This window comes from Malaclemys terrapin, chromosome 11 (genome assembly GCF_027887155.1).
Source record: "Malaclemys terrapin pileata isolate rMalTer1 chromosome 11, rMalTer1.hap1, whole genome shotgun sequence".
Lineage (NCBI taxonomy): Eukaryota > Metazoa > Chordata > Testudines > Emydidae > Malaclemys > Malaclemys terrapin.
Genome location: NC_071515.1, coordinates 31199500 through 31218484, shown reverse-complemented (window position 1 = coordinate 31218484; position 18985 = coordinate 31199500). Strand labels below are relative to the sequence as shown.

At 37.6% G+C, this 18985-nt stretch overlaps 1 protein-coding gene across 2 annotated transcripts in view; it reads right to left on the bottom strand.

The window, feature by feature from the left end:
* The window catches only part of CALCRL (calcitonin receptor like receptor), a 96264-nt gene that overhangs the window by 17771 nt on the left and 59508 nt on the right, over positions 1-18985 (bottom strand). For both annotated transcript variants that reach the window (XM_054043878.1, XM_054043877.1), the window contains 5 exons: positions 16875-16966; positions 8916-9042; positions 6971-7124; positions 4991-5051; positions 4816-4882 (listed from right to left, as the gene is read on the bottom strand). In XM_054043878.1, coding sequence (XP_053899853.1) covers positions 4816-4882; positions 4991-5051; positions 6971-7124; positions 8916-9042; positions 16875-16966 — 501 coding nt within the window. The remainder of the gene's footprint in view (positions 1-4815; positions 4883-4990; positions 5052-6970; positions 7125-8915; positions 9043-16874; positions 16967-18985) is intronic.

The following is an 18985-nucleotide window of genomic DNA, read 5'->3' as shown; positions in this document are numbered from 1 at the left end:
TGGATGTGCTATGTTATTTATATTCCACTTATGAGCTATTTAAATCAATTTAATAGGAAATTGCTTTACATAGGAAACTTCTGCATGAGTTTCTGCTGGAAACTAGCAACTACCTTTTAGCTTTGTTTAGGCAATCAAGGTCTTCTGATTCTTTCTCAAGGGATTTATTTAGGTTTCAGGCAGCCTACCATCCTCATCTAACTTCCTATTGTACATTCCAACAATATGTCCTTCCTTCATTGCTAATTTTAAGCTCTCTCACTTAGATCTATTACTTTAATACAAAATGGCTCTCTGAAACTTGTAGTTTACATATCTGTGAAGCTTTGGCAATTTGACTGAATTAGTACAAAATATTTTTAACGCAGATCTTCAGCTTGAAGATAATTAAACAGCAAATTAACAAAAGTTAAAGGTGAGTAGCTCATAACAGAACTATTTCATTCATAAAATTTTATTAGTGTTTATATTTCATTTTTTAAAATAGAACATGCCACTTTCCCACCATAAACACATTCACACAATTTGCAAGGCTAACTAGTGCAGATATTAGAACAAATGAATCAAATAAATGAGTTTAGTGATGTGGCAAAGTAGAGTGCAGACCAGAGAAAAGGAGCAGCAGAAATATGCAGTAATCTCTTTTGCCAGGAATAGAGACTTTTTCCAAAATGCTAAAACTGAGAGATTGTGATGGCCTGATTTCTTAACAAAATAGCAAAAGCAGGTCCTGATTCAGGAAATTACTTTAGCACATGCAAAATTTTAAGCACAGATAGTCCCATTGGCATCAATGGGACTACTCAAATGTATATATGTATTATGGTAATAACTACAAGACCCAACTGAGTTTGGAGTCCCATTGGGCTAGGTACAGTGCAAACTCATAGGAAGAAATAGTCTCTGCCTCACAGAGTTTACACAAGTCAAGTCAGACAAAGGTTGGGAGGGGAAATAGATGTACATAGAGGGGAAATGACTTGCCCAAGGTCACACAGCAAGTCAGCGGCAAAGGTAGAAACATAAGGTTGGTCTCATGAGTTTCAGTCCAGTGCCCCATCCATCGGACCATACTGCCTCTCATGTTAAAATTACATACCTGGCTGAATCTACCTTGTCTTGTTAGCTACCTTGCCGAATTGTGGTCTTCAGGCTTATTTAAAGAACTGTCAAGGAAAAAATACACTAAACTATTGTAACATATTCCTGCTTATAGAGTGGTAGAAATAATTTTAAAATCTGTCCTTTTCAGTGGCAGAAATAAAAACTTCAGCATAGAAAAAAACATTTGTTAATATAGCTGAAGTCAAAACTGCTTTTACTTAAATTAAAATACCACTGCTGTTCTTTTTTTCCCATTCTGATCTATGATTCTCCTCCATTGGAGAAACTGACATCGGCCTCCATTTCCCTATTCCCCTGCTAGTTCTTTATTCATGACTCTTTAGGCAAACATTTGCAACTCACTGGGCAACTGGAGACAACTCCAGTCAAGATACAAATAGATAGCTGCTCCTTTCTTGGGCCTAGATTTGATCACAATTACATAATAACATGGCTTCTAAAAGCATTCTTGTTAACTTCATGGAAGATGGGACTTTCAAAGCAGCCTAAGGGAGTTAGGAACCCATTTCCCATTGACTCCTCCTCTGAAAATCCCAGTTGGGGTCTTTAAGATGTTGCTCCTACAAGGAGAAAAAACACTTTCCCCTAGTTATCTTGTTTATATTTTAATATTGTTGCTTACAGTTGTCCTAAAGCAGGTCATGCTTAGTTAAGTGTGGAAATTGGATTGGCAGTCAAACTTCTTCAGCCATGAGGGTTCTGCTTATACAGCCAAAGCACATGCATTTAGTCTTCCGTCTTTATCCCTGACTTGTCTTTTTTTAATCAATGTATAACATCTAACTATTATCAGGATGGAAAAGTACAGTAACCCTTTCAAAAAGGATCTCTTTCATTCGCACATGTCATGGGCAAGATTTACAACCCTGTTCAGTTTTCATCATCTCTGCATCCATATTTTTTTCCTGCCTCAGTGCCCAGGAAACATATACTGAGAATAAGAGCCACATTTTCAACCTCCTTTTCATTAAACATTCATGCAGGAATATTAAAGTTGTACAAATATTTAAATAAATAAAAACAGCTGGACATAGAGATTTACAAGACTCAAACACATTGTGCGCCTGATATTGCTGTCATTGAAATCAAAAGGCATTTTTATTGTTGACTTTGATGGGAACAATGCTGGGCAGTTTGGGCCTGACCCAGAGTCCACTGAAATCAATGGGATTCTTGCCATTGCTTTCAATAGGCTTTGGAGCAGGTACTTTGTGCCTGTGTATCTTTGATATTGATTGGTTGGAGGTAGGGGGAGGAAGGAAGATATGAAATTTGGCAAATGAGGCCAGACCCTGCAAGGTGTGCTAGTTTTCATGAAATTCAGAGCTCAAATGTGTAAACTAAGGAAGATACAAATGACATCTCAGCCTTAGCACTGACAGCATAGTTACGTATGTGACATCTCTGGGACTAGACAGTTTTGGATTAAAGAAATAGTAGCATGTTAGTATAAAATAGAGTAGCATGCATTCTCTGGGTGCAATCCTGGCCCTATTGAAGTAAATGGCAAAACTCCTACTGATGTTAATTGAGCTGGGATCTCACCCTTTGTATATGTTGGGGAGAGGAAAGGTTAGATGGATTTAGAACTGGTTTTCAGACTAGAGGAAATACTAGAGCCCAAGTACTTTCATGCACAACATCTACAGGTATGGAAGACCTGATTGTCAGGGTAGAGGGAGGCAGGATACAGGGAATCTCTGCAGGGGTCCCTGCCCCACTGGTCACGGATCACAGTTCCAGAGGAACACATTGTGCTTCATTATGGAGAGGGTTTGGAGTGGGACAAAGGCAAGGGATTCTCAACTACATTAATTCACTAGCTAATCACCCTGTAAAGGGGGCATGAGTACCACAGTATCTATGTACCCCATGGACCTCCTCAGCAAACATTTCTCAACAGCTAAGATAATAGGCTGTGCAATGGGTTCAGGATTCTGCCCTAGGAGGGTGTGGAGAGGGGAGAAGAAATCCTATTTTCTTATTTTAGTTGGCAGAAAACTGAGATTAAATGTAGGCAGAACAGGTAACAGTGTCTAGAGGGCTTGATATAATTTCCATTGACTCTAGTGGGTATTGAATCAGGGCCACTGTTGGATCTGGCTCACAGTTAAAGTGGGACCAATATTTCCATTCTAAGGGATAATTTTCAATTGTTTATAATATTTTCAATCTTTTTTCCTTCCTGGCTGAAATCTGTCAGATTCATTCTTAGTCTAGGAGAGAATGTTTTCTGGAATGTTGGAGTCAAAAAGGTTCAGTCATTTTCATGGAGAAAATTGACAAATTGCATTTTTCCCAGTATAATTTTTTTTGTACCAGTCAGTGAGAGCTGGGTCCCTGATGCTGGATATTGAGTTTATGTCCTGCAGTAATTTCATGAAAGTAATTGTGATGTCATGCATTTGTGACACTGAAGTGGGAATTTAAAGTGGTTATAATATGAGAACAAATGGCTTCAAAGCAGGCATCAAAAGAAGGAGAGAGACTGTGAATGTCTAGAACCTCCCTCTACTTTGCATAAATATCTTTGATGATTATAATAAAAAAGAATAAATAAATAAATAAAGTAAGTAAATAAATAAAACAATGCATGAAAAGTAAATGGATTTAGAGAGTGGGATTTTCAGACATGCTCAGTGTCAGTCTAGTGAAATCAATTGCAAAACTCCCCTAGACTTCAGTGGGAGCAGACTTACAAAAAAGCGCTCAGTGTTGGCCTATTTAAATATGCCAGCTTTTTGTTTGTCTTTTCCGTATGAAAGTCTCTACATTACAAAATTTGAACAAAAGTTGAACAAAGGCCCAGGCCAAACCAGCTAACAACAAGGAGAATAAACTGGTCATGATAAGCATTAAAGGTTCAGTCACTGACACGCTTCATTAACATTATGAGGTATCACCAACTGGTTGGAGATAACCAGTGGCCCACACATTCTGTCTTCTGTACAAAGATAACATGCAAATAGAAACATTTCAGCCTCAGGGGCAACTTTGAACTATTTACCAAAATATTGTTCAATTTATAATTTTTTAATAAAACTGCCTTGTGTGAATTGGAAAGTGATAGGAAAAATTAAAGTCGGTGTGTTTTTACATGCTAATTTTGCTGAGTTCAGCCAGTCCAAGTTTTCTGATTATCTTTTACTAAAGGGAATTATTTTAATATGTACAGTCATTGACATGTTAAGGTTAATTTATAAAATGATATCACCAATGGATAACAATTTAGCAGAGCTTATATATGCATTTTTCATAGTTATTAATTGCCAAGATAGCTGTGCTTGTATATGTATATATAAAATAGAAAATCTTTCTTTAATCATAGAATCATAGAATAGAATCATAGAATATCACAGTTGGAAGGGACCTCAGGAGGTCTTCTAGTCCATCCCCCTGCTCAAAGCAGGACCAATCCCTAACTAAATCATCCAATTTTTTGCCCCAGCTTGAAAACTCTGTAGCTGAGGGCTGTAACATACTCTATCCTGTTGATTGGACACAGAAGGGGACTCGTAATATACATTCACTGGTGTTTTGCACTTAAACCATTAGTGAATCTGTCCTCTTGTCTTCACAGTCACACCGTTTTTGTGGTGAGAGATATTGACCCTATCAATTCTGTAAAAAGACTAGGAACAATCAGGAAATTGACAAGAAAAAACAAATGATCATATGAAAAACACCTACCACTAAAGCAGCACAAATAGGCCCATGGATAATGTACAGCAGATGAGTTTCAGAACTGATCCAGCAGCTGTGGAGAAAAATGGAAAGAATAACCATTTGGGCTTTTGATTAATTACCATCTCTCTTTGAAAGAAAATGTTACATTTTTGGAAACAAAAGCTGAGATTTTACTTACTTGTCATTGAAATACATACTTCTTGCTACAGCGTGTATGCAGGCAGGGATCAATGGGAATCCTGAGAACAGCAAATTTATAAATCAGCCTAATTCAAAGATTAATTCTGTCGTTAATTCTGTTAAAATGACAATCGGTAAGTGTTAAACATAATGAACCTAATTTCATCCTGCATGCCTCGGGTGACCAGATAGCAAGTGTAAAAAATCAGGACAGAGGGTGGGAGGTAATAGGTGCACAGATATACATGATTTCAGGTACTTTTTGATTTGAATGAGATTTTTCCAGAGTAAGGCCTAATGTAGCAAGCATCTGTGTTGAAAAATCTAATCCTGAGTAATAGTGCAGCAAGTAAGGCTCCAATCCAGCAAAACATTTAAGCAAGTGAGTCGACCCATTGACTTTGTAAAATTAAGCACATGCTTAAAGCTCTGCTGGATGAAAGCCCTGAGTAGGAAGACAGATTGAAAATTTAAAATCAGACCAGGTAAGTTAATGTAACAACATTTTTCATCTATTGTTTTCATTCTCACACTTGAAAATTAATGCTCATTTTTAGGCATGTTTCCTTACATTAGTGTAATTCTGTGCAGATTGCTAGACAAGCCCCCTCTAATTCACTAGTGTTTTTGTACATACAGCAGTATGAACAGCCATGCAATTGTACTGGTTATGTTTTGCTTGTTTTCTGTGTGTTTTGTTGGTTTCTAGTACATGGAAAATAACTAGGAAACAAATATTTGCATCAGCCTTGGGAATCTTATATTTTTTCACTTCAACCATGCTATGTGTTGCAAAACCATATAGCACTATACAGCAAAACATCATTTGATTTGCTCCAATGTCTGTCCTGTCATATGGAAATGTAGTCCAGTGTGTTGTATTATTAGGAAAGATGTATTGTCTATATAAATAAATCTTATGTCAAATTGTAAACAAAAAGGCATTTTAAAAAAGTACAACTCCAACTATACTGACGTTTTCCAGACTGAAAGCTCTATTAATGCTTAACGGGATATGCATAAAAATTCACAGTCTCAACAGGGTTAATTAAAATGCCTCTAGAATAATTTTTAGTGATCTATAGTATATGTACTTGAGTATATAAAAATAAAACTACCAGAAAAGAGGTTTAATATACTTTATTGAATCCCTAATTACCTACATGTTGAACAGTGATTTTTGGTGCCCAATCTGAGACAACATAAAAGGGCCTGATTTTCAGAAACTGCTGAGCACCTATGCTCTCAAAATCAGGTCTCTTGAATGTGTCTCAAGATGAGCAACCAAAAGCTGAAGCGTACAAAATCACTAGTCACTTCAGAAAATTTTGGCCTAAAAGCTTTGTGCAAATACAGCCAGAAGCCTGAGTCCTGACTTTTGTGAAAGCGCTATCCCACACTGCCTTAATCTGGCATGTTCAGTTTGTGGTCTTTGGTATTGTTCTTTACGTAAGCTCTTTACCTACAGTAATTCTCTATTTGCTTTGTGAGCAATACAAGTCAAGCGGAACCTCTGGAAAAATAAATGCTTGGCCTTCCCCAATTCAGTTTTGACCCTCCTCCACCCTAGGCATGGTGAGACGTCTCTGAAAACAAACATTCATTCCTGTATAAACATCTTCAAGATGAGAAACAATGAATAATTACTTCTTATTGTCTCTTCATAATAAGAGGCGTTTTTCTTTATGCAAAGGAGGAGTCACTTCCTGACTTCTCCAGTACATAATCTGTCTTTTAGCAAAGACAGAGGTATATGCAAAAAGCTGTGCTAAAACAGTAAGGACATATTGAATTTCAGAGAAACAAAATTGATCTGATACACATTGCTGAAGTACTTGCGTACACAGTATTAGTTTTATAGATTTAAATTAAAAATGATGGTTTCGCCCTCCTCCCCTCCCCACCCCCCCAAAAAAATCTTGAGGCAGCAGCAGTTTGTTTTTTGTTTTTAAAGAGAACAATTTATGGAATTACATACCCCAGCCGAGAAGATAATACCACATCAAGTGTTGTTTCTCTGCAAAGACAGCCACCACAATGAGAGTATGCAGATAAATGCCTTCACAGAGCATCCAGAAGTAATGGCAACCGATTAAATACAAGTAAATGAACTGATATACTTTGCAACTAAGCTGTGGAAAAAAACAAAGAATACAGTTTGAATAATTCGTTTGCAATGGTTCCAGAGAGATTCAATGGCAAGAGGGAAGCATTACTTATTTCATCACTCTGCTTTGCTATGAATTTTGCTTTGATATGTGATATTCATAAGGCAGTACTCAAATTGTGACATCCAAATGACTCCACAAAGGAGACTGTAGTTTTATTAGCTGACTTGATTTTTGGGATGGAGGCTGAAGGCCTCCAGCATCATGGAGAACATGGTGGGCATAGGGAAATTTTTTTAAAAGTTTTCCCCTCAGAGGATCCTCATGTTGCTAACACTGATGTAAATTCATCAATGCAGATAAATAAAGATTCCTCAAATCTTTGTGAAAAGTATCTGATGGTAAGTAATATCTTTGGGCAGAAGATCCTTTGATTAGGCCACATTATCCTCTCAGTTACACCAGCAACTCCAGTGGAAACAGTGCATGCACTCTCCTCGGTGAAAGGAGATTCACCTCCTTAATAGCTCTTAGGATGTTTAGACTTTTGCCCCAGTCCTCTCTACAAAACTTAATCCTATACTCCAGAACTAAACCAAGAGTCTAATAGGGTCTAATTTTCCTCTCACAGTTTTGCACTGGTCTACTTCTACTAAGCTACACCAATGTGAATGCTATCAAAATCAGGCCCATGCACATTTTTCCTGCTGTAATCTTACAAAGCCAAGTTCCCCAACACCAGTCTGAATCTGGATCATTCCACTAAAGACATTGAAGTTGCACCAGTGCAAGCGTGTGACAGGAAAGCCAGTCACTATCTATGAATTTATTTTTATTTAGTTCTGAAGCATAATCTTAAATTCTTTTGAAATAGTCCAGTCAAAATCCTAAATGTTTTAGAAACCAGTACCTCTCCTGTTCACTGGAAAAAAAACATCTAAGCTTGGATTCATGGGATTGCTCAGAATAATCATTCCCTTGATAAACTAAGCAGGCAGCAGCACATGACAGAACTATTTTAATTTATAGCTAGCCTTAGAGTAAATACCAGAAATATTATAACTAAGACCACCCAGCAGAAAAAAAAGGTATCTACTGTATGCTAACCAGTAAATTCTCTAGTTGTTACTGCTAAGGAGTGAAATGCAAGGTTAAACAATATTGTACCTGACTATATTTAAATTAAAATATTTTTGAGTATTGAAAATGACCAGGACTTTTTATGTAAGTGTTCAAAAATGAACAAGGGCTCCACAATCTAGTCCTCACTACATAAGCTTTGCTAACTGCCCTGCATTCCCATGAGATAGTGAAGTGTTATTATCCAACTTTAAAGAAAGGGGGGAGGGTGGAACAAAAGCCCCCCCAAAAGCAAATAACAGAGGCAAGTTTAGAACTCAAGACTTCTTTATTACCAACCCCAGGACAAATTCATCCCGGGTATAACTTCATTTAAATCATTCTTCCAGATCATAATACTTTCCTGACATTGATTTAGTATTGTGTAAGAATACAAGAGATCTATCTGCATGACACACAATACCAAACTGAAATCAGAAATGTAGTCCAATACTATCTATTTAATAAAGATCCATGTGATTTTGAACTCCCCTGCCCTCACAAACCCTCGCTGGCCAAACTGACCAGACATCTGTTGCATTATTTAAAAATGAATAAATTCTTACTGCAATTCAAAAATGTTAGCTTTGATAGACATGATGTCATGAACTAATGATATCTAATTTATTAATATTTTCCATCACTAAATTTCTTTCCACACAAATCAACAGTGCAGCCAAATCCACTTTCACTTACTGGATTAGTTGCAACTAACTGCTGGTTGTTGGCAACTGCCGCCAGCCAAATTATTGTTACGATGGAGTTGCAAACAAAAGAGAAAAACAGATTTTTATGTAGGGTGATCCTTTGGCAACTCAAGCTCCTAGAAAAGAGAGAGAAGAGCAAATTAATACATATGAGTTCTCAGCCTCATATTAACTATTCTGCCAACTCATTTTAAAAGAATAAATTTAATATTGTGAAAGGTAAAGATTTTCTTTATCCTTGATTTTATTTCTATTTGGCTGTATAATGCAGACCAAGTGCAACAAGTTTTATTATGCTTATAAGAAAAGGACTTGCTTTGGAGCAATTGGCTCAAAAAGGTCTGGGAAAATATGTTTACTTACTATTGCAAGGTGATATTTTATTCCATGCCAAATTATTTTTAAAAGTGTATGCCCCACCAATTATTTTCATACACAGGAATATAGCATTTACTAAGGAATTGATCCATCTAATCCAGTATCCTTGTTCAGAGTCACACAGCAAGTCCATGTTGTTGCAGAGACAGGAATAGAACCTAGGCCTCGTGACCATCAGGCTCTCCCCCTCTCTCCTAGAGCCAGGGGCCTGTGAATGTGTGAAAAGGGAGAGAATCACCACAATAAGAATCTCCACCTCTTGCACCCTCAGTGCAGGAGCTGAGCATAATGGGAGTCCTAGTACTACAGGAGTGCAAAGACTCTGTACAGGGTGAGCACCACTCTTAGCACTAGCGTCTGCAAAAGATGTAGAGGAAGGGTTGCGGCCTTCGGGAAAAGTGTCACTGGAAGTCCAGGAAGCTCTACAGTGGTCTAAAACTACATCTACACTTACAGTGGCTTGTAGAGTACAGGGTGCTACACCTGTAGCTTCATGCTGCAGTGAAAGTCTCTGGCAGCAGGGAAAGGCTCTGGCAATGGTGTGGAATTGTGGCTACATGCTGCAGTACAGCCCTATCCATCTACCCTCCTTTTATTGGGAGGACAGTAGTGTTAATTGACAGAGAGAAATTCTAACTAAAAAAAGAAAATCTATCATGAACAACTCCAATTACTCGTCAATGTTGTGAAGGCCAGACATCAATTCACGCCAGTGAGTGCCAAGTCTGAATGCATCAGGAAAGGGGGGAAAACCCCCACTGTCTAGTCTTTACAAACAGCACACCAAGAAAAACTAAAAGCTGGACAAATATTGCTCAATATTTGAGCCAGGAAGATGATACAGATTAATATAATAATGTTTTCATAGCAATGTATTTACAGTATCTTTACAAGTGTTGAGGTGCAGTGATCGGCAATCTGTTGAAGACATGCGAGACATAGGAAGAAAGGTAAAAGCAAAGTAGAAAGTCACCAGTATGGTTAGATAGGTGTATTTTATGCCTGTTCAAGTCATACTGTAAAGATCTGCATTATAAAATTATGATTATGTGTTCACAATTTTTGCTCAGGCACCAGAAGGGAGTATGAAGCTTCCCACAAGTAAACAGAGCTGACCAGAGAGGAACCCATGCCAGTTAAGGTTAAGTCTACATGTGTGGTGACAGAATATAGACGCTGCAAGTCCAGCGAGCATGGGTATAAATAGCAGTGTAGACAGTGAGGCACAACGTAGGCAAGTAGAACAGAGTAGAATGCCCTACATGACTGAACCATAGGGTATATACCCTACACATCTCTCTACGGTGCCTCCACGTTCTATGCTGCTATTTTTAGCAGTGTAGTGTCTTGCTGCCAGAGCCTTTCACAACTGCAGTGAAAGGCTCCGGCAGTAGGAAAAGACTCTAGAAGGGTAGAGGCAGTGGAGAATGGCTCTGGCACCTCCCTACTGGAGCCTTTCACTACTGCATGTTGCTATACACCACAGCGGACACAGCCTGCCTTTCACTGTGGTGTGTAGCTGCATGCTGCTGCAAGTGTAGACAAGGCTAGTCATTAAGGACCAGATTGTGGAGCCCTTGTTCAAACTGAGTACCACCTTACTCCACATGCAGTCTCAATGAAGTCAATGGGACTACACTTGAGGAGCAAGCCGCAATTCACACAAGGAAGGATGTTAGAATCTGGCCCCAATGATTGGCAAAGGTTAATCTTCTGAAAAAAATATAGATAGAAAATGCACAAATCACACAATGCAGCGATGAATATGAATTAAGTAGGAAATTATATTCTATTAGGTCTTCTCTGGATATAATTTTGTTTTCGTCTTTGGGGTTTAATTCCTGAAGAACATGCAGGTTTGACTATGGATGTATATAGAAATGACTCCAGACTAGAACTAATAGTTATATGCAAAATGAGTCATGAACAACTCCGGGACTCTGTGTCTGCTTATTGTCAAGACCTCAATGCACAGGCAAGGAAAAAAAACGTACAACTTATGAGGCCATCTGTCAGGGTCATCCAACAGCTGTTCCTGTTGAATATTCAGCACACCCACCCACATCCCTGCGCCCTCCCCCACCCATGCATGAAAGGAACATAGGATAAGAAACAAGAAAGCAAGACTGATGACATTTAAAAAGGAAGAAAAGACTCTTTCAGCAATAAATAGGATTCCTTCCTAATCCTCTACCCCTCCGCACCCCTTCTCCACACTGTTTTTGTTATTGATATAATGACCTTTAATAATTCCTTCTCATATTATGATCTAAGTGTCATTTAAGGGTCTATCACTAGGCTTACCCTCATGAAATAAAATTTGGTTTGCATTGATCTATGGCACTCCATGAAATACATTTCTCTGATGTCTGTGGATAAGAAATACAGGGTAACATTTTCAAAAGTCCCTAAATGATTTTAGGTCCCTAAAGGACCAGATTTTTAAAGGTATTTATGCCCCTAAAGAAGCAGACAGGTGTCTCTTGCGATTATTAAAAGAATTTAAATGAGTTGGGCCTTTGACTTTCAATGGGAATTAAGTATCTAACTTCCTTAGGAGCTTTTTTTTAAAAAAAATCCAGAAGGAATCTGCCTTTTAAAGGTGCTAAAATACCCTTGTAAATCTGGCCCTTTGAAAGCCTAGGTTCCATTAACTTTCAATGGGATTTATGCTCGTAAATGCCTACAGCACTCTTCAAAATGGGATTTAAGCATTTTCAAAATTTTACCCAATATGACATATACAGGATCAGGCAGTAGTCTTCCTGCCTCATAACACAAGAACAAGGGGACGTTCAGTGAAATTGAAAAGTGGCAACTTCGAAGCTGATTTTTTTTCTTTATACAATACATAATATGACCCTGGAACTCTCTGCCAAAAATGTAGCAAGAATCAAAAAGAGACTGGGCATTTATGTAGATAACAAGACTATCCAGAGTTATAATAGCTAATGCTTACATTTTTTGGGAAGGGATATAAAACCGTCTGCTTTAGGATTTAAACCAATCTCTACCAGGGTCTAGCATGAAACCTTCATGAGGGACAGATTATCCCATATCTGTCTACTATGAGGTTTCCTGCACCTTTCTTCTGAAGCATCTAGTTCTGGCCACCATTGGAGATAGCATACTAGACAAGACCACAGGTCTGATCCAGTACAACAATGTCTCTGTTTCTATGTCTAATTAATTTTTTCTCTTTCTTCCTCCAAACCCTTTCCCTCCCTCCCTGTGCCTGTTGTTCTTGTAAGCTGTCACTTGCCCCATCCTTTCTCTGCCCTCTCTTTATTTTAAATCTTTCTTAAGAGCTTGGTTAACAGGTAGTTTATATGATACACAAGTAAGATGTGTGTGTGGTACTTCAATGTTTACACACCCTCTGATTTTCTTTCACAGATCCCTTTCTAAAACTGCACCAGCTTTGTGCAGCTAGTTCATACAACACACAAGTACAGTGTTTGTATGCTATCAGCTTAGAGCCATGGGAGAACCAGAAAATTGAACCAGTACAAGAAGTTGCACTGGGCAGTCACAAATAGAACCCTCAAAGGGTCTGGTTCTGTATTTAGAATCCAAAATATTTCAGTGGATTCTAAAATCAATTAAGTGAGTTATCCAAAAAAATTGTAGTTATGACATAACTTTTCATACACAAAATACAAAACCCGCAAACCCATTATTTCCCATATGATATCTGCTGGACTACAGTTCATTAAAATATTTTTAGTGCTGGTTGGAAAGCACTCTTCTCCATGGAAAATTTAAACTTTTTTGTCAAAAACCTCAAACATTTTGGTTTTTGATTGAATGAAAGTTTTTGCAGAAAGTGTCTACTTTCTCCAAAAGTTTTGATTTTTCAGCTGAAAATCAAAAAGTTTTATGTTTTTGACAAAAAGGTTTAAATTTTCCATGGAGAAAAGTATTTTCCAACCATCATTAAAAATACTTTAATGAACTGCAGTCCAGCAGATATCATATGGGAAATAATGTTTCCACAGAAAAGCATAAATACATTGGAAACTCAAAATTCCAAATATACTTCCCCACAACAATAAAAAAGCTCCATCTGTTAAAGCCATGAATTACCTTAACAAATATCAGCCCATACATAACATATCCTAGAATTAGGCTAGATTCTCAAACATTTTTGTACTACTAAAAATACTATACAGGATCTGTGCATGTATCCCATGAGAACATCTTGTAGAGGCCTTTCCTCAGCTCTCTTTAAATTTTGTAATTTCCTTTTGTATCCCAGCATAACCACAGACTAGAAATTGTGGTTTGTGAGTCTTGATTTTTTCCATGTCATTCTCTAAGGATATGGGATCTTTCTACCAAAGAAACCATTGCCTTAGAGAATTAGACAAACATAACATTCTTACAATTTACTTCAATAGTAGCAATGCAAACCACCTGACTTTGCTGTAAACACTGATAGTGTTGTCACAAGCTGAGATGAAATTGGCTTGGATTTCTATTCTAAACAGTGAAAATCAAGTTTTAATATGATTGTGGTTTCAAATCACCTCCAAATTTGTTTAAAAATTCAATGCCCAAACATTTTTTTCACAGCGTTTGATTTTCAATCTGTTAAAACGCATTATGAGTTTTAGAGCAGCAGTAAAACACTCTCTGTGCCAAGTGAAACAACTGTTGACACTCACGGATTCTTCATCAGTCTATTTTATTCAACAGTGAACAACTAAAAAAAAGGCTCCAAAATATACATAGTTTTTACTGAAGAATTATAAGCTACACTCACGTACACACAATTTTACCATCTTCATGAGAAGCAGAATAACCAGAACATTGCAGTTTAAGGCTAAGATTTCCATGTCTAATGGTTTTGGGTGCTCAACTTGAAACACCACATAAGGGCCTACATTTTCAGAAAATGCTGAGCACCTACCTTCTGAAAATCATAACCCTTAATAGTGTCTCAAAAGGGCTATCAAATGTAGCACCAAAAATTTGCTAGTGAGTTTTGAAAATCTTAGTCTAAATCTTGAAAAATATGCACCTAAATTGGAGGTTCACTGTATTCAGTTGGATATACCTAAAAGATGGTTTTGCATATAATTGCTAGTCGCCTACTGCCCTTATTGGCCTAACCCAGACCAAAGATAGTGACTAGAAGTCTTTGGATGAGACTTTGATCAGCCCCTCTGTTTCCAATTAACTATTACCCTACTCAGGGATAAGATATATCAAAATTTGAAAGGATGAGAGAGAAAGAGAGATTATAACTTTTAATTACCCTGCTGAAGGTTCATATTTATCATTAAAACAACAATTAATAGGTGTAGTGTCTCTAGCCTAATTAGCCCTGTTGTCTTTGATGAGATTACTCATGGTAGGAAGTCTTGCAAGGTCTTGGAACAAATTTTGAAAGAGAAAGTAGTTAAGGACACAGGTAAACAGTAAAAGGGATAAAATACAACATGATTTTACAAAAGGTAGATTGTGCCAGACCAACCTGATCTCCTTCACTGAGAAGATAACTGATTTTTTAGACAAAGGAAATGCAGTAGATCTAATCTACCTGAATTTTAGTAAGGCATTTGATACAGTTCCCCATGGGAAATTATTACTTACATTGGAGAAGATGGGGATTAATATGAGAGTTGAAAGGTGGATAAGCAACTGGTTAAAGGGGAAACTACAACAGGTCATACTGAAAGGTGAACTGTCAGGCTGGAGGAAGATTACTAGTAGAGTTCCCGAAGGATCAGTCTTGGGACCAATCTTATTTAACATTTTTATTAATGACCTTGGCACAAAAAGTAGGAATGTGTTGATAAAATTTGTGGATGACACAAATTTGGAAGGTATTGCTCATATGGAGGAGGACCAGAATATCATACAAGAAGGTCTGATGACCTTGAAAACTGGAGTATTCGAAGTAGGATGAAATTTAATAGTACAAAGTGCAAGGTCGTACACTTAAAGATTAACAACAAGATTTTTTTTGCTATAAGATGTGGACTTATCAGTTGGAAGCCACAGAGGAAGAGAAAGAAATGGTGTATTGGTTGATCACAGGATGACTATGAACCACCAATGCGATGCAAGTGTGAAAAGAGCTAATGCAATCCTAGGATACATCTGGAGAGATATTTCCAGTAAGGACAGGAAAGTGTTAATACCATTATACAAGGCACTGGTGAGACCTCATCTGAAATACAGTTTGCAATTCTTGTCTACCATATTTAAGAAAGAGGAATTCAAACTGGAACAGGTGTAGAGAAGAGCTACGTTGGATGATCAGAGGAATGGAAAACCTACCTTTTGAGAGGAGACTCTAACAGCTTGGCTTGTTTAACCTAACCAAAAGAAGGCTGAGAAGAGATATGATTGACTCTATAAATACATCAAAGGGATAAATACCAGTGAGGGAAAGGAGTTATTTAAGTGAAGCACCAATGTGGATACAAGAACAAATAGATATTAACTGGCCATCAATAAGTTTAGGCTTGAAATTAGACAGTTTTCTAAGTTTGAAGGCTAGAATAGAAGAGGAAGGATATAGGGGTGGATGGGTCTAACAGTCCACAGATCCACTGGCCATTGTTTCTCATGGAGGCAGCCACAGTGTTGTGGGCGCTCTTGCAGCCTCAAACTAGCAGTAGAGACTCAAAAGCAACTTTGTTGCCTCTCTTTGTTTTGGAATGGAGGAGGAGGAGGAAACAAACCTGGCTGCCTGGCCTTGGTGTGGAGGACAGGGATTTATCCCAAAGTATCTGTATTATTTTGAGTGTCTTGCTATTCAATACTCACCTTCCTTTAGCTGTAGGTCTAGGAATGTCCTCTGGTCCCTCTGAACTAGCTCATTAAATGCTTTAAGATGGAGCAGTCCCATAGTGTAATAGCTGTCAAGTAGTGTTTATTAGCTCATTACACTAAAGGGTCAGTTCAGCAGGACGAGAGGCTCACACCTGAAGAAACCATTGGCTCACACTTGAAGAAACCATTGGCCAGCCAGACACCATCTGAAACTTCAGGCCAATAAGGGATAGTCAGTGATGCTTCCTTACTGTAGCTCAGGATTGCAACAAAAGCTGGGACGGGTGACAGAGTATTTGGTCACCTGACAGTAAACAAAAAATTCACCTGGCCAATTATTACTGATATATGTGTTATCCATAATTTGGTGTATACATTCCTATAATCAATGCCAAGAAGAAAAAGAAGAGGTGAGAATGCAGAGAATGGAGTGTAAAGCCAGAGATAGGGCAGTTACTCTAGATAATTAAAAAAAATGTCATCCTTAATTATTCACCTTAATCAGGCACTAGTTCCAGAAGACAATAATCAACATGATTTATTTCTTCTCCCTGCTCATACCCTTTACCTTCTTAGGTTTCTGGGAAAGAGGAGAATTTTCCTTCCTATTATGATATACCTTTGAATGCTAAGACATTCAATGATCCAAACCCATATATTCAATTTGGATCCTCCACCCAACCCTTATTAACATTTTAGGGTATCAGGTATTTCAAATTGCCTGATTACCCAGGATTATTGTAGCCAAGGGCATCTGGTGAAAGATGCAAAAACAAATACTTACTTAAAATAAAAGAATATGCCAAGGGAAATCAAAAGTGATGCAATTGAAAGACCATGCCCGATGATAGCCAGATAATACAAATTCAGGGCTGTCTGCAATAAAGTAACAAAATAAAAAACACATTATCAGCAATACAAAAATACTCTTGATAAAAGTACACCCCAGTAGATCTCTGTTACATGTAAAACATCTGTAATGGATTAAAAAATGAAAAATATTATAGATCAATAGTGAATCAGCTCTAGAGGTCCTGTGATTAACTCTAAGAGGATCCTAAGCCATTGAAGATTCTCTCTCCATATGGCACGTAACATTAGTAGCGGTCACGTTTAAAGCTCATTGTATATCAGTTAATGCGTCATTTTTTAATAGACACTCCTAAGTCTTTTCTGTGCATTTACGTAATCTGAGCTATTTACGTTACTCTGCTAGGAACATTCATGGCTAAAGGTTGATTCATCCAATAATGCTACTCCTCTGCAAAGCAGAAATTGATGTGTTTTGGAGATGCATTTTTGTAACCCTTTCATGTGGAACTCTTGTAGGAGTGGGTTTTTCTAAGCATTTGAAAGACATTTCCTTCCAAACAGGGCCTACGTTTGCCATGCTGGAATTTCAGCTTTCAATCAGCATTCCAGGAAGAGCATGAAATAAATTAATGATAACTCAAAAATAGCTGCAATTAAACTTGTGTCTTAAATCTGTCTTCAGCAAGCTACATTAAAGAATTTTGAAAAATTACGTAGTAAAGAAAACACTGTAAAAATAAACACTTATAAAGAGCAGTTTAAGGAATACTTGGCAACATATGATGTATCTTCATTAATAATTTGAAGTAAGCAGCGCATTAAACACTACCACCACTTTGAATTTACCTAATGCTTTCCAGTCAAGATTATCAATATTACAAACATCCAGTTATTGAATTTAGCCTCTCAAAAACACCTATGATGCAGTAAGTCTTCTTACCCCCATTTTGCATAAATGGAAATGCAGGCATAGAGGGCAAAATCCTCTCCACCTGCATACAGTCCAAATACTGGATTCTGTGAGAGGAATTGAGATGAGAAATCCATGCCCTCAACACAAGACTAGGGCATTGGACTATAGTGCAGATTCCTGACTTCCAGAGACTCAATTAAAACCTTTGGTCTAGAATATCCACCACTGGGATGGTTGTGTAGGATATTAAAGCTACAGGACCTATGTAAATAGATTCTGTGTGGTCTACTAACAGTCTCATTGAACAAGGCAAGGATGCATAGTCCTTCATGATGAAATTTCTTTATTTTTACTCCTTTTTAAAATAATGAAGGAAATTCAATTCAAAACAACATTAAAAGAATATTATGGCTGCAAAATGAAGCACTCTGAAATGTGGAAGTGTCAAAACTAAAATTATCCATGAAACTTTAACTCTGACACTAGTGACAACACTAAATGATATGATGGCATGCTTTTTTCTCTCTCATTCAGTGGACAGTTTTGGATGATGGAAGAGGTATAAATCTAGAAGATTTCTGCCTAATTTAGTGCCAGCATTGAGTGGTGTGCAGCAGAGTGGGAATGGGACTACTCATAGACTAGTAAGTATAAAAAATAAATAGTGAACATCTGCCACCTTTACTGGGCAGCTCGTAATCTGCCTACTGAGTGAGGCATGAAAACATTGTATACAATCATGCATGTATCATTTGTGCTACCAAAGTCAGCAGCTGCACACTCTTAACGTAGGTTTTTGTATGGAATAATATTACAAGTCAGAGTTGAGGGATGTTGGCAGCGCTGTCTGACGGAAGCTTGCACGTCTCATTATTCACAGTAAAGATGGCTCTGGAGCAGCTTATTTGGCTAATCTTCTCTATATTTCCAGCCACATTGTAGTGAAAATGAAGTTATGACGTTTGTTCCATTTACAAACTAAATTAGAAAAGTTCATTCTCATTACTTGAGGCAAAGGTAAAGAAACATGCTCATTAAAGACTTTAGCTGTTCTTCAGTGTGAATGATTGGTCAGTACTCTGAGCTATGATAGAAATACAGATTTTTATCATCACTTGCCTTCAATATTAGTACAAGCCACTACTACTGATCCCCTCACTCTTTTGAGG